The sequence below is a fragment of the Dasypus novemcinctus genome, chromosome 26, assembly GCF_030445035.2.
Source record: "Dasypus novemcinctus isolate mDasNov1 chromosome 26, mDasNov1.1.hap2, whole genome shotgun sequence".
Taxonomy (NCBI): Eukaryota; Metazoa; Chordata; class Mammalia; order Cingulata; family Dasypodidae; genus Dasypus; species Dasypus novemcinctus.
Genome location: NC_080698.1, coordinates 7,868,918 through 7,884,729, shown reverse-complemented (window position 1 = coordinate 7,884,729; position 15,812 = coordinate 7,868,918). Strand labels below are relative to the sequence as shown.

Below are 15,812 nucleotides of genomic sequence, written 5' to 3'. Positions count from 1 at the left end.
TTTGAGACTCAATGATGGAGTTATCATACTGTTCTATTTTTTAATATGGTTGAAATTTTCCATATTAAAATGTTTGAAAAAAAGAAATAAAAATGTTATGTGTTCATATGCAAATACTTGATCTAATTCTGTTTTCCTTTTCAGCATAGGTGGTTTTTTTAAGCTCTTGTCAATGAGCTCTACCCCCATCTCTTATAATCTTAACTATAAGTAGCCTTGTGTCACTGCCTTTCCCTCCCCAGCCTCATACCCATTCCTTTGTTTGGGCCACATTTAAGTTAAAGTTGACAATAAAATGGTACAATAAGTAATTTCCTTTTTCTTCAATTAGTTTTCTATCAACTCTGGGTCTGAAGGGCCAGTGCGGTGTACAAGATGATTTCTCATTCACAAACCAATATAGTGGGAAGCAGATTTGGCTCAACTGATAGAGCATCTGCCTACCACATGGGAGGTCCAGGATTCAAACCCCAGGTCTTCTGACCTGTGTGGTGAGCTGGCCCACTCACAGTGCTGATGTGTGCAGGGAGTGCTCTGCCATGCAGGGGTGTCTGTCCCCCTCATAGGGGAGCCCCAGATGCAAGGAGTGTGCCCTGAAGAAGAGCTGCCCCGCGCAAGGAAAGTGCAGCCTGCCCAGGAGTGGCGCTGCACACACGGAGAGCTGACGCAGCAAGATGACACAACAAAAAGAGACACAGATTCCCAGTGCCTCTGACAAGAATCAAAGCGGACACAGAAGAACACACAGCGAATGGACATGGAGCAGATGGGGGTGGGGGTTGGGGATAAATAAATAATAAATCTTGAAAATAAAACAATATAGTTAAAAGGGTGAAAATTTAAAGTAAGGCAAAAAATTCTAAGTTTTTTTTTTCATATTATACCTGTGTGATTTGGTAGCTTCTGGTATTTATACCCAAAAACCCACAAATATAGAATTTCCTGGATATTTTAATCCATTTAATGCTATCTAATGACAATACTATGTCCAGAGTCTAGTACTCACCATTGATATTCTGAGAGCAAAGCTGTTGCAGATATTCCTTCAAATGTTTCATGTTTCATGTTTGAGAATTTAGTGAATTCTGAGGCTGTTCCAACTCTGAAATTATCAGATTATAATCCAGGGCAAATGCCAAATGGTTAATTTCCATTCTGACTACCTCTTCTCTTGTCAGGCATTCAGGGGGTGAATGCAGACCAGGTTTTGTGTAGGATGTTTAAGGCACCACTTTTTTTTTTTTTTTTTTTTTTACCACTGTCTACTGTCCTTTCTGGAGGGAGGGAAACTGGAAATCAATTGCTGTTGATGATTTCTTGCTCTGTTTATTGACTAGTTTATTTTTTGTGCCTCTTGATTTGCTGTTATTGTATACTAAATCAGTTTACTTTTGGAACAGTCCTTCATTCTTTCCTCAGGTAGCTGTAGTCACAGAGTTTTAACTAGTGGAGATGATTTCTACCTAGGCCCACAGTCTTAGACTTAGACCTGTGTTCTTTCCACTACTCCCCTTTGCCTCCATGGTTACTTTTATTTATTACAATATTTATTACTACAGTAATTTTTCCTTACATGATGATAGCTTTTGATAACCATGTTTCCTAAAGTATCCTGTACTAATAATGCATTTTATATTGGCTTATATCTGCTGTATTTGTTTATGGTAAAGTATTTTGTTCTTTGTGCCAGTTTAACATTTGCATAGAAGTAATAGACACAAGCTAGTTAAGCAATTTTGTTCTTAGCCCATGTATGTATATAATCTTAGTTCCATTCGTGAGTAGATATGACAGTATGAAAATACTCCTTGACTTTTTTTTTTAAGAGGTAACAGGGATTGAACCCAGTACCTTCTTCATAGATGCAAAGTAGGTGCTCAACCACTGAGCTATATTTGCTCTGCTTCATTTACTTAACTAGTTTTGTCTAGCCAATGAAGGAAGATTGGAAAAATAGTATCTTTTTAGGGGCAGTTTTTAGTCATTTCCATTAGATCATATCAGGTTTTTTGGAGTCATTTATTGTGGTGGTGTTTTTTTTTTTCTTTCTTTTTTTTTTAGGCAGGAATAACATTTCTTATATGTTTTGTTATATTGTTGACATTTTTGTATAGTTTACTTCCAAATAACTGACTTCTTTCCTATGCTCCTTGAACAGAAAAGAGGCTCAGAAATGTTTCTGTGGGTCGGCTAATTGCCGGGGTTATCTGGGAGGAGAGAACAGAGTCAGCATCAGAGCAGCAGGAGGGAAGATGAAGAAGGAGCGATCCCGTAAGAAGGATTCAGTAAGTGTTAAATCTTATATCCTTTCAGCTTTCACAATATGCATCTTAAGAAGAAAAGTAGCTTCTTTGATTGAATTTTTTTTTAAGGTTAATTTTATTTATTTCTCCTCCCCCAACCATTGCTGCTTGTACTCGCTGTCGCTCTCTGTGTCTGTTCATTGTGTGCTCATCTTTTTAGGAAGCACTAGGAATTGAACCCAGGACCTCCCATGTGGGAGGGAGGTGCCCATTGGCTTGAGCCACATCCACTTCCCGCTTGGTGTATCTCATTGTGTTTCCTCATTGTGTCATCTTGTGTCAGCTTGCTGCGTTAGCTCATTGTCTTACTTGTCTTCTTTAGGAGGCACTGGGAACCTAACTGGGGACTTCCCATGTGGTAAGCAGACACTTCCCTGATTGAAGTTTTAAAAGTCAGGGTACTATCACAGAAATTCAGAATCAGATGAGATAGGGAAACGGATGTGTCTCAACCAATTGGGTTTCCGTCTACCATAAAGGACGTCCAGGATTTGGTGCCCAGGGCCTCTTGGTGAGGGTAAGCTGGCCCATGTGGGAATGCCACTGCACGCAGGCGTGACACCCTGCGTGGGAATGCCACCCAGCGCAGGAAAGTTGCCTGCACAGGAGTGCTGGCCGATGTGTAGAGCTGGCGCAGGAAGATGATGCAACAAGAGACACAGAGAAGAGAAAATAAGAAGACGTAGCAGAACAGGGAGATGGGGTGGTGCAAGAGAGTAATCACCTCTCTCCCACTCTGGAAGGTCCCAGGATCAATTCCTGGAGCTGCCTAATGAGAATATACAAGCAGACACAGAAGAACACACAGCTAATGGACACAGAGAGCAGACAATGGGGGAAATGGGGGTGAGGGGGTAAGGAAAAAAAAAAAGAATCAGATGAGATATTACTAGAAAAAAATTTGCTGTTTTTATTTCAGGTTCATAGAGATTAGAATCAGGTACTGAGAACTATTGAAGTCATCTTGAAAACATCTGGGCTATAGTTTTTCAGAGCCTAAGTGCAAATACAAAGTTCATCTTTCCTCTGCTCGCTCAATTAAATTTGATCTACATTCCTAATCTTTCAATATTGATTTGGCTTCTGTTTGGGACTCTAAACTTTGGGTGTATTTTTAAAATCCCTGAAAACCCTTTTTGAAGTATAAGGTGAGTTTTGAGAGGCAACAGGCAACCTACAAGTAAAAAGAGGTTTAGTGTCAGATGGTCTTTGCGTTTAGTACATTAAAACAGTACTTAAGTTAGTGCTCAGTATCCTTCCTGTGTCTTGAAAGCTACAACGCCGTGAGTCTGACTTCCAGTTCCAGCATAAGAGTTGAATGGATTGCAGCAGTTACCATTGCTGCTGGAACAGCTGCAATTGGTTGTCTAGCTTACAAAAGATTGTATGTTAAAGATCATCTCAACAAAGCTATAATGAACCTTCACATCCTGAAAGACAACCCCAAGGTTGTCTTTTGACATGGAGGATTTGGGAGATAAAGCTGTGTACTGCCATTGTTGGAGATCCAAAAAGTTCCCACTCTGTGATGGGTCTCACACAAAACACAATGAAGAGACCAGAGACAACATGGGACCTCTGATCATCAAGAAAAAAGAAACTTAAGTGGACAGTTTGGATGCTGCAGACTAACGTGTCATAATGTTACCTGATTGTTCAGTTAGAATAAATACCACTTCTGTGTAATTCACATCCCTAGATTCTAGATGTGGTATAACGCAAACTACAGCTTTCACATTAATATATTAGCGTTTGCCTTACTTGTTGAAACATCGTGATGCACATTTGTTTAAAGAAAAAAAAAAAAGGAAAAATCAACATCATGGCCTGTGGGTTATTTTAGTCTTATAAGGAACAATTTCTTTACATTTAAAATAAGGACATTAGAATATAGTGTGGTGTTTTTGTTTTGTTTTGTTTGAGTTTTTTTTCGTTATTTAGAATATAGTTATATGTTCAAGTTAATATATTAAATTCTCAATATCATGTATATGCAGATCATACTTGTAAGTTTCAAAGAAAAATTATCACCTCTACATATTACTTAGTTAAACCTAGAAAGTAAATTGGTTGTGATTAAACTACATTAATTTCTTAATACAATTTAAAAAAAACAGTACTTAATAGCTCTTTTCTACCCTTGCTCACCTGAGTAACTACTGTCAGGGAAGGGGCTATTCAGTTACTAAAGGGAATCTCAATTGCAACAAGTACTTTGTGTAATTTAAAACCATCAGCACTGCCCGCCCCCCCCCCCCCCTTTTTTTTAAATAATTAAATTTCTCTGAGGATCACTTCAGTAGAATAGTGTTTCTCAAAGTGTAATCCTTGGATCAACTGCCTCAGAACCATATGGCAGAGAACGTATTTCTAGGCCCTTCCCCAAACCTGTGAATCTTGATGTAGGAGTTAGGGAAGGGGATAGGGGCTTTACACTGGGAACGCCCCCCCTATGATTCTTTTCACTTAGCTCATTCCTGGGCTTTTCAGGAACCAACACTGTTAAGAAATATAAATGACAGCAATCTTATTATTTACATAGGGAGGCAGAAAACAACTGGCAGGGGAGGGGTAAAAGTGTAATACTAACAAGGTGATGTCAGTTAGCCCAAATTAACTTCAGGTCACTTACGGAGGGTCTGAATCATAAGATGACCAGCTTGGCAAAAGCATTGGATAGGGCTATTTTTAAAATGTAAAAAAGGACAATTTAAAACAAACATTCATGTTCCTACCACCAAGATGAACTTATTTTCTTTTGTTGTTTGCTTCAGCTCTCTTTTTAGATTCTGCTGATAATGATAGCAATAGGTAACATGTATATAGTGTAACTGTGTGCCAGGCCCTCTTCTAAGCACTTCACACATTAACTCATCCCCATAAGTTACGTACAGATTTTCTCTTTTACAGATGAGAATACTTACGGCACAGAGGTTACAAGTTTTACCTAATAGGTGATGGAAATGAGCTCCAGTCTGACTCTTGCCTCTGTTCTTAACCATTATGCTGCGCTACATTATGCAGCACTGTAGTGAGCAGTCCTATCCCCTCCTATGGCTCTCAGGCAACTATGGTCATAACAATCAATGTTTCTACATTCTAAAATACATTGGGTTGTTTTGTGTAGTTTTAGATGTTTTTTTAGAAATGGCATGTATGTATTTTCGTGCAATTAATATTTTTACTCTTATTTTTGAGTTTGAGCTATATTGATACAAATAAGTAAACATTAACTGCTGTAAAGTTTTTCATCATATAAAACAGTTTACATATTTCCTGCTGGTGGACACTTGTGTTTCCAGTTTTTGCTCATAAAATCAAAGTGAATATCTTTGCACATGTTTCTTTATCTGCACGTGGTTGAGTTTCTTTAAGGTATATCCATGGAAGTAGAGTTGCTGGGTCATAGTTTATTAGCCTTCTTGACTTGACTTTTCTGGAAATTTTTCTTTTGCATTGCTTTTGTTGTTAACTCTTATTTCCTATAATTGATGCCAGGACTGCCATAGAAGTCACTAAACATGTTGACCTAAAGTAAAATCTCCATTAAAACTTCTCAATGGCAATTTCTTATTCTTAAAATTTATAGAGTAAACTTTTTTTTGAGGTGCCAGGGACAGGAGATTGAACCTAGGACCTCATATGTGGGAAGTTGGTACTCAACCATTGAGCCACATCGGCTCCTGAGTTGATTTTTTTCATTTGTTTTGCTTCTTGTTTGTTTTTGGGAAGCAGGTGCTCAACTGCTTGAGCCACATCCTCTCCCCGTAAACAGATTTTTAAAACTACTTTCTTGGTGAGGAGTGTCCTTGTAATATGATGGATTCTTGGGCCATTATGCCTATCATTCCAGTATCACATGGCTTTCTACCTTCCTGATAAGAATGTTGATTGACTTAAGGAGAACCCAGGGGACCAAGGCCTAAGTATTCCCTTGTTTTATTTGTTTCTTTGTTAAACCTTGGTGTTAAAGGACTGAATTAGAAGTAACATGTATCCAGACATTCCATGGGCTGAAGTAATATTATGGGTTGCTCCAGATGAGAATTTAAAATTATTCTGTAACAAGACAAAGGCATGACCTAAATTCAATCTAGGTTTCTAGAATGATATGAAGAGTTATTTGCCCTTGAGTCTAATGAAGAGTTTAACTCTAGCTCAGTTTTACTTGAATCGTCTCCTACTGAAATTCCCTTTTTCATGCCAAGTTCTGAGTTCAGAGTCGAGCAGAATCACAGAAGTAGCACCTCTTGTTAAATTCTCAATAGTGAACCTTGGGAATCCTTTTGGGTGGGAGATGCCATGGATAAGACAGCAGCAGATTAGAATACAATTTTGTATGTTAATAATGATATGTTAATAATAAAGATATGTTAATAGTAATTGCACAGTAGTTTGCATTCCTGGTTGGTAATATTTTTTTGTACTTTTGCCCTTATAATTGCATCTTCGTAAAGCTTATCTCCTTAAGAAAATTTTGAGCTCTTCCCAGACGGGTGATTGTCCTTAGTTATGTCACACTTGTTACTTAATTAAGTACGTGTTTGATGGAAGCATGTTATATGACCTGATGCTATTTGTAATTTATGACACAACAAATAGGAAGTAGTCTGAAACTTCCCTTAAACTCTTTGTTGAGTTTGTTAAACATTATTAATAGCACATTTACATAATAAAAAGTGGGTGAAAAGTCACGTGAACAGTTTTCAACACGTAACAAGCATTAATATCAAATATATAGAGAGAGCTATCAAAAGGAAGAAAACAGCACAAAAGAAAATTAAACAACTTAATGAATACTTGAATCCAAATAGCCCATAAACATATGGAATGGTGTTCATCTTCATTAGTTATAGTGCAACTGCAAATTAAAACTATCAGATACCATTTTCACACTCACCAGATTGATAGCAATTAAGTCTAAGTCCAACAGGAAATCTAATACACTGCCAGTGGAGGTGCAAATGGATACAACTCAAACTTTTGAAAAGTTTGCCATTATTTATTGAAGGTGAATGAACGTGAACCATCTGATTCAGCAGTTGCACTTCTGGATATATAACCAGAGAGAAACTGGTGGCAATGTGCATTAGGAGTCATGGCAGAAAAAAACAGAAAATACTCAAATATCCATTAAAATTAGAATCAGTAAGTTATATAATGAAGAAATAGTAGTTATGAAACAATGTGAATGGCTTAAAATGTAAGGTTGAGCAAAAGATGGACAACACAAAGGATTTCATTTTCATAAAATTAAAAAGTAAAATTTATCTTAATTATTTGGGCTTTATATGTAGGTGGTATATCTACAAAGAAAAATTTTTTTAATTATCCAAAAAATTAGGAAGGAAGATAGATTTTCTCTAGAGCAGAGGAAGGACTGGGGGGAGTAGAATTAGAACTAGAAAGGAATACATGGGACACTTAATACTAAGTGGTCTGTTTTTTTTTAAACCTAGATGTTTGTTTCATGGGTGTTGCTCACCTGTTTGTGTATTAAACCTATTAAATGTTTATATGCTTTTCTGTATGTATGTTATATTTCATCAGAAAGTATTGAAAATTATGTTTATTTTCAGTTATCAGTACTTCATTAAAATACATCTTACATTATTATATTTTTATATAAACTTTCAGTTACCTCAAATTCTTTTTGGAACTTGGTGACCCATAAATAATATATATATTTTTTTTTTGTAAATATATGTATATATTTAGTACATATGCATTAGTGAAAGGAATTAAACTCAGATTTTTTTCCTATTTATTTCTGCCCTCCCCCCCCCCCATCAGCTCTCTGTGTCCATTCACTGTGTGTTCTTCTGTGTCCGCTTGTATTCTTGTCAGCAGCACCGGGGATCTGTGTCTCTTTTTCTTGTGTCCACTCTCCGTGTATGCAGCGCCACTCCTGGGCAGGCTGCACTTTTTTTGTGCTGGGCGGCTCTCCTTATGGGGCACATTCCTTGCACGTGGGGCTCCCCTATGCAGGCGACACTGCATCAGCACTGCGCGTGGGCCAGCTCACCACGTGGGTCAGGAAGCCCTGGGTTTGAACCTTAGACCTCCCATGTGGTAGGTGGCCAAGATTACAGAGGCTGTGTTATATTACCATTGGGATTGGCAAGCCTATTTTAGAAAATGAATAGGTAGTACTGTACAACCATTTAAGCTGTCATTAGAGTAGGAATGTTCAAAGATAGTTCATCTTTTGTGTTTTGTTTACAAAATTTTATTTATAAAGTTTCTGCCTTTTTACTGTTTAAAAATGTAGAGTCCTATTATTTTAATATCCTAGTGTCATCTCTTGAGTGAATGAAAGAAACATAAAAACAGTTATATCTGAGTTTTCTAAGTTATAGAATCATTACATTCCTTATTGTAAAAAGAAAATACTTCATTTCTTAGGCCAATGAAAACATATCTCAAAACTCTAAAGCAAAATTCTGGCTGTTACATTTGGGAAAGGGAGGAAGGAATTTCAAAACCGTTGCTCTTTCCTGTTCTAATTTCCTAGAATTTGGGATGCAAGAAGTTTTACATTTAACATATGCAAGAAAAATATATGGAAATTGTTCATCTGCGCTCAAAATTTAGCTATAAACTGGTATTTCTATTCATGTATTTAATATATTCAAAACTTAAGTCATGTTGAACATGAAAAAGAAAGAACCTTCAGACAACAATTTCTTTTTTTTTTTTTTTTTCATTTATTTTTGTTATTTTCCAGAGTGTGAGTTCTGGGGTATTATCTGAAATAGTGATATTCATTGTCTTGCCTAAAAGTATATTTGTGAAAGGATAGTTAACCAGTTAAATAACAGAAAACTTCGTTAAAATGTTTCTTTCATATCAAGTTCATTTAATGCTAACTTTTAAAAAAACATCTGTTTAGGGTTCTGTTTTGTCTAGATTTCATTCTAACTATTGTTGCCAAATGAATTGTTCTCAAATTCTACTTTAATTATATTATTCCCCATACAGGATTCTGTGATAGAGCTGTCTTGCTTAGTCATGTCAGACCCAGATTCTTTCTTTTTTTTTTTTTTAAAGATACTTTGACTACATCATTAAATGTTATGTAAAAAACGTACAGGATTCCCATATGCCCCACACCCTATCTCTCCCGCACTTTTCCACATTAACAACATCCTTCATTAGTTTGGTGCGTTTGTTACAATTGATGAACACATATTGGAGCCTTGCCACTAAGTATGGATTATAGTTTACATTATAGTTTAAACTCTGTCCCACACAATTTTGTAAGCTATGACAATATGTATAATGGCCTGTATCTGTCATTGCAGTGTCATTCAGGACTATTCCAATGTCCTGAAAATGTCCCTATATTATACCTATTTATTCCCTCTCCATCCCCCCAGAACCGCCATTGGCCATTGACTCCACATCAGTGATAAAAGTTCTTCCATTACTAGTATGACAATTATAGTAGAATAACTGTAAGTCTACTCTAGTCCATCGTTTATTCCCCAATCCTGAGGATTCTGAATTGGTGATGCCCAAATCTGCCTCTAATTGAGAGGGGACTTAGATCCCATGGGGCAGATGGATGGGACTGTCTTGCTTGCAGTTGTGGACTCTGTTTCTTGGGATGGTTGTTGTCCATCATCGTTTCCTTGTTAGTTGCCCTGGGTAAGTCCAATGAACTGGAGAGTAGGTGTTGCAACTCTGTTGAGATTCAGGGCCTGACTAGCACATGGAGAGCCCAAGGATTTAAGTCTCTTGGACATAAACCTGTCAAGTATAGTATTAACTATAGGTTCAAATAGAAGGGGCAAAAGAGCCATGTGTATGGAAACCATAAATGAGTCCAACTCTGTCACAGTGGGGAGCATAAATTCAAAAGTAGGGCCTACTGACAGGGTGCCAAATTCCTGAGTGGTCAGCCCTGCCTTTTAGTGCCTGGATGTTTCCAGAGACCTCAGGAGCCCCACTATTTGAGGCAGTATTTATTAAAGCAATGAGCTCCTGCTGAGATGTGTATAAACGGGACCTCCGGAATGACCTCCCGACTCACTTTGAAGTCTCTTATTCCTTCCTTCTTTTGGTCATGGTCTTTTTCCAGGTGCTTTGCCAGTTGGTGCTTGATGGTAATTCCTTGATGCCAGGAAGGCTCATCCCCAGGAGTCACGTCCCATGCCAGGGCGTGGGGGTGGGGAGGCAATGCGTTTATATGCTGAGTTGGCTTAGAAAGAGACCACATTTGAGCAACAAGGGGGCTCGCAGGAGGTACCAGATTCTTCTATATTACATTGAAGTCTTCTAATCTTGCAGCAGTCTTCCATTTGATACATTTTTTCTCTGTTCCCCACCATACATTATCTACTCCAGCCAAACTGAACTCTGTGCTGTATTCTGATTTCCCATTCCCCTTTGCTCATCCCCTCCTCTTGTCTTTTTTTTTTTTAAGATTTATTTATTTCCCTCTCTCCACTTCTCTCCACCCCTTCCCCACCCCTCCTCTTGTCTTTAATCTTAGCTATTTCTTTTCTTTTCTTTTTTTTTTTTAAACAGTTATTCAGTTCCCTCAGGGGAACTGATCCTGGGACCTTCCATAGTGGGGGAGAGGAGCTTAATCTCTTGTGCCACCTCCACTCCTTGGTCTGCTGCATCTCTTAATGCCTCTCTTCTTTTTGTTGTGTCATCTTGCTGTGCCAGCTCTCTGTTCAGGCCAGCTCACCCTCACCAGAAGGCCCTGGGAATTGAACCCTGGATCTCCCATATGGTGGATGGGAGCCCAGTCACTTGAGCCACATCCATTTACCAATCTTAGCTATTTCTAATCCCACTATAAATTCACTTCTGATTACTCTCATTCTAATCATTCCTTTCCTTCTGTAGGCGTCTTAGATTTTTTAGCATTAATCACTCTAAAGTAAGTTCTGTGAGGACATCTTTATATCTCTTATAATGCTCCAGTACAGAGCTAGAAACTGTTCTCAAACCTTTAGTAGGTTAATTTTCCCCCCCAATTATTTAAATGTCCTATGAAAAACATAGAGTATATGTCATAAAGTATAATTATAAAATAAATCCTTGTAAACATACCTTCAGAGCTAGTAAGTTGCCATTATATCTGTGAGCTTTTTTCCTTTTGTCTGTAACACCAGAGGATTCCACTGTTTTGAATTTTGTCTTTATTCCCTTTCCTTTTTAAAATCAATTTTTCAGATATGTATCTCTTAAAAAATTTGTTTTTGAAGTACATAAAAGTGGATTCATACAATATGTAATTTTCTGGAACTTTTTTCACACAATATAATGTTTGTAAGGTTGATGAATGTTGTTGCATTTAGCTGCACTTAATTCCTTTTCACCGTGGTATAACAATTTTTCCAGCCTGTCTGCAGATACTTGCTGGCAGTTGTTTGCAATTAAAAATGGTGCTTCATTGAGCATCTTATGACTCCCCTGGTATACATGTTGTAGGAGTTTTTGGTAGAGTGTATTCTTAAGGATTGGAATTGTTGGGTGTGGGGTACCCAAATATTTAATTTTCAAGATAATGCTTTATTTTTTTCTGAAGGAGTTTTCACCCGATATAATTTGTTCTTTGTGTTGCGTAAGAGCATATTTCTCTGTTTGGGTTTATTGCATTGTCTCTAGCACCTTGAATTGTATTTGACAATTATTGTAAGTGCTCAGTAATATTTGCTAAGTAAATAAAATATTTTTCAAGTTGATCATATCAATTTATATTTTCATCAATAGTGTATAAAAGTTCCTTTTCATCCACATCTTTCATTAGACTTGATATTATTAGACTTTATTTTCCTGCGATATTGACAGTGTAACATGGTTTCTCACTATGGTCTTAAGCTACATATTTATAGTTACTGGTGAAGTTGGGCATCTTTTCAGTTGTTTGATTCATAAATTAGTGTTTTTTTTGTTTTGTTTTTTTATATATATATATATATATATATAACCTACTATTTTTTCTTTGCTGTGGTAGGTGGATGGAGAGCTAGAAGCTCTGATGGAAAATGGTGAGGGTCTCTCTGATAAAAACCAGGTGCTCAGTTTATCCCGGCTAATGGTTAGAATTGAGACTTTGGAGCAGAAACTTACCTGTCTCAAGCTCATACAGGTGAACATTTTAATATCAATTTCTTATTTTTGAGTTTGGGGTAGAATATTTATTAAACTACAGCCCAGAATGGTGTCTAAAGAAGGATTAATTCTGATGAGAAGAGTTTATCTCATTTTTAAAATGGGTATAAGTAAAAGCTTGTACTCTTAAAAATGGCTAAAGACCCCATTATCAGTTCATCTGTTAGTAGACCTGTTTTGTTCTCTCTCTAGTCAAAGAATATTGTGGGGTTTTTTGTATTATAAATCATGGCACTCTTTTTAACAGTATTTATTTCTGATTATTAGCATGCCAAGGCCATTTTTCTACATGATTTCAAAGCAAGATTTTTAACAGAAATCTCATTTACTTCAGTTTATTAAGTGTGCCACAGAAATTGGAAAATAAATATGGATGATTTATTTAAAATCTAAGATTTAAAAAGTCTTTGGATAAACTTCTGAAAAGGAGAGAGAAAAGAAAATGATTTAAAGATAAATTTCATTAGTTTTTTTATTTCAGTAAAAATGACAGATGCAATTTGTTTCTTAGTCCATCAGAATTGAATTTCATTGCTAATGATCCATTAATATTTATAAATTTACTTTAGTAAAGTCTTAGTTAACTGGATACATTTTAGGTATCAAGAAAAGTTTGCAATCTCTTTACTGTGAAACATTTGTTAATTGTATTATTCTAGTTAGGTCAGTAAAAAAAAAAACAGTTTCTATAATTCTTTGACTGATATTGTCACCATCTCTCCTTCCCCCCCGAAATCCTGCATCCTGCCTACCTTCCCCCATGAAAGAACACACACTCACAGTCCTGTCTGAAGTCCTTCCTTGAACGCCATGGATTATCTTTGCTGTGGATTTGGATGGCAGAGCTAGGGGACGGCCGGGAAAGTAACCAGAAGCTTCAGGAAGAGGTCAGTCCACATTCAGCTCATTGTTTCTTAAGAGTGTAAGATCACTATATTAATTGCTTAAGATTCAACATATGTGATAATGTCAACAGTTAGGAATTTAGCAGTTGTATTTAAAGTAATTAAATAATTTAATCATCTTAGTGTCTACGAGTATAAGGTTGGTACTATAAAGCCAGAAACTGCAAGAGCAGAGATAATCATAGTTCTGTGAAGGATCCAGTTTATTGCCAAAACCATAGTTTAATTAAGGTGAAATAACATATAGGACTTGAAATCTGGGGTTCTAAAAAGTTGGTGAAGAGCTGAATTCTGGATGACAAGGGTAAGAGCATTTTGAGCATTAAGTAAATGTTTTAAAAGATCGAATTAAAAGTTAATTGGCAGCTTTGTTAGTGGAGTTATGTTTATACCTACTCCTCAACTTCATCTTCTTTCCTAACTTGGCTTATATGTCGTTTCTTATATCGTAATTTCTAGTATAAGCCCAAAATCATTTAATAAAGCACTTTTAAAACATGGGAGTGGTAATTGTTCTTGCCTTTATCCCTCTCCCAGGCAATTTGGCATTAGGAATAGTTTGGGGAACCTTGAGAAGTTCCCATAGAACTACATTGGGGAAGTGTGAATAGTTACTTGGCCCACATTTTATTTTTTCTGGTCAATTTCTTTTTGACAGTTTTCTTTATAGAGGAAAATAATATTATGACATTTATATTTTTCATTATTTGCAGGGCCTTAGGTTTTCATCTAACTTAATTTTTCTCCTGCAGAAATAATTCGAGTCACTTTAAGAGGTTTGAAAAATTAACCATTAAAAGTGATATAATGTGTTTTTTGTTTTTTTTTCTTATTGTGTTTAATCAGATTATAAAGACTTTGGAACACTTACCTATTCCTACTAAAAATATGTTGGAGGAAAGTAAAGTACTTCCTATTATTCAGCGTTGGTCTCAGACCAAGATTGCTGTCCCTCAGTTGAGTGAAGGAGATGGGTACTCTAGTGAGAATACATCACGTGCTCACACACCACTCAACACACCCGATCCTTCCACCAAGATGATTACGGAAGCTGACACAGATACCCCCAAGAAGCTAATGTTTCCCAGACTTAAAATTATAAGTGAAAATAGCATGGACAGTGCAATCTCTGATGCTACTAGCGAGCTAGAAGGCAAGGATGGCAAAGAAGACCTTGACCAGTTAGAAAATGTCCCTGTAGAAGAAGAGGAAGAGTTACAGCCACAACAGGTACTTACACAACATCTGCCTGAATGCAGAATTGATAATGAAACTGCTGTGGATGGCAGTAAGCTACCCACTGCTGAACCAGAGGTTGATGCTGAAATAGAGCCCAGAGAGAGCAACGGCACAAAATTAGAAGAACCCATTGCTGAGGAAACAGCATCCCAAGATGAAGAGGAGGGTATGTCTGATGTAGAAAGTGAGAGGAGCCAGGAACAGCCAGACAAAACAGTGGATATAAGTGATTTGGCCACCAAGCTCCTAGACAGTTGGAAAGACCTAAAGGTAAGAAAACCTTTTAACCTGAATGAATTCATTTTAACCTGTGTTGGTTAGGTTTAGAGTTCCACAAACCTAAGTTGAATTACCTATTTCTCTTAGCTCTGCATATTTCTGGAAGAGTGGAATGCCATCTCTCTTGTGTCAGCTAATTATAAATGTCTCCAACATCCTTTGAACATTGGCAAGAGATAAACCACCCAAAATAATAGATTATCCCTTTTCCTTGTTTAGAAAAGCTTTTGCAACAATGAATTCAGTCATTCAGGTGCTGTTCATATTTTTTTAAAAAAACAAAAACAAGCTTATTTTCTTTTGTACTGGAAATTATCATTAATATGAATTTAAGGAAAACCAAGGTAATTCAACTTTTTATAAAAAATGATAGAAAATAAATTTCTGTCCTACAGACACAGATCCTAAAATTATGGAGTTAGTTGGAAAATATAAGCAAGACGTTCAGGGTTTGCTTTGCAGTATTTCTAAACCCAATTTGGGTCTCGGATAAACACAAGAGTAAAAAAAAGATGAACCTAGGAGAGGTGATTCATTTTGATTGTAAGTCATCTGGACCTGAGCTTCAGGTCTAGATGATCCTGTGGGAACAGGTTACTTCCTAGTTTCTCTTTCTCTGCCTGTCTTTTCTTTTACTAGAGGTGAAGTAAACTAGATCTCCAGATTTCCTTGTAGCAAGATGAGCACCTGATTCTCCCTGCCCCCAGTTATGATTACAAAGCTTAATCCTGAGATTTGGCCAGATAGAACTGGCCTGATAAGAAACAAAATGAGTAGTTGGTGGTTTATGTATTATGCTTATTTCTGGCATTCCTAATTTGCCGTATTGAGGCCCTTCTTTAAATATGGTGTGGTTTCAGCTCTGGTTTACCTGTTTTCAGCTCTTACTCATGCTGCTCTTTCATCACTTAAAATTCACCATAAACTTAGCCTTATGAAGGTTTATGAAATATGA

General features: G+C 36.8%; 1 protein-coding gene across 1 annotated transcript in view; it reads left to right on the top strand.

Moving 5' to 3' along the window:
• SETD2 (SET domain containing 2, histone lysine methyltransferase) overlaps positions 1-15,812 on the top strand; it is a 130,215-nt gene that overhangs the window by 53,691 nt on the left and 60,712 nt on the right. Inside the window, exons 9-12 of the mRNA XM_071212047.1 lie at positions 2,159-2,285; positions 12,277-12,411; positions 13,202-13,321; positions 14,186-14,848. Of these exons, the coding sequence (XP_071068148.1) occupies positions 2,159-2,285; positions 12,277-12,411; positions 13,202-13,321; positions 14,186-14,848 (1,045 nt within the window). The remainder of the gene's footprint in view (positions 1-2,158; positions 2,286-12,276; positions 12,412-13,201; positions 13,322-14,185; positions 14,849-15,812) is intronic.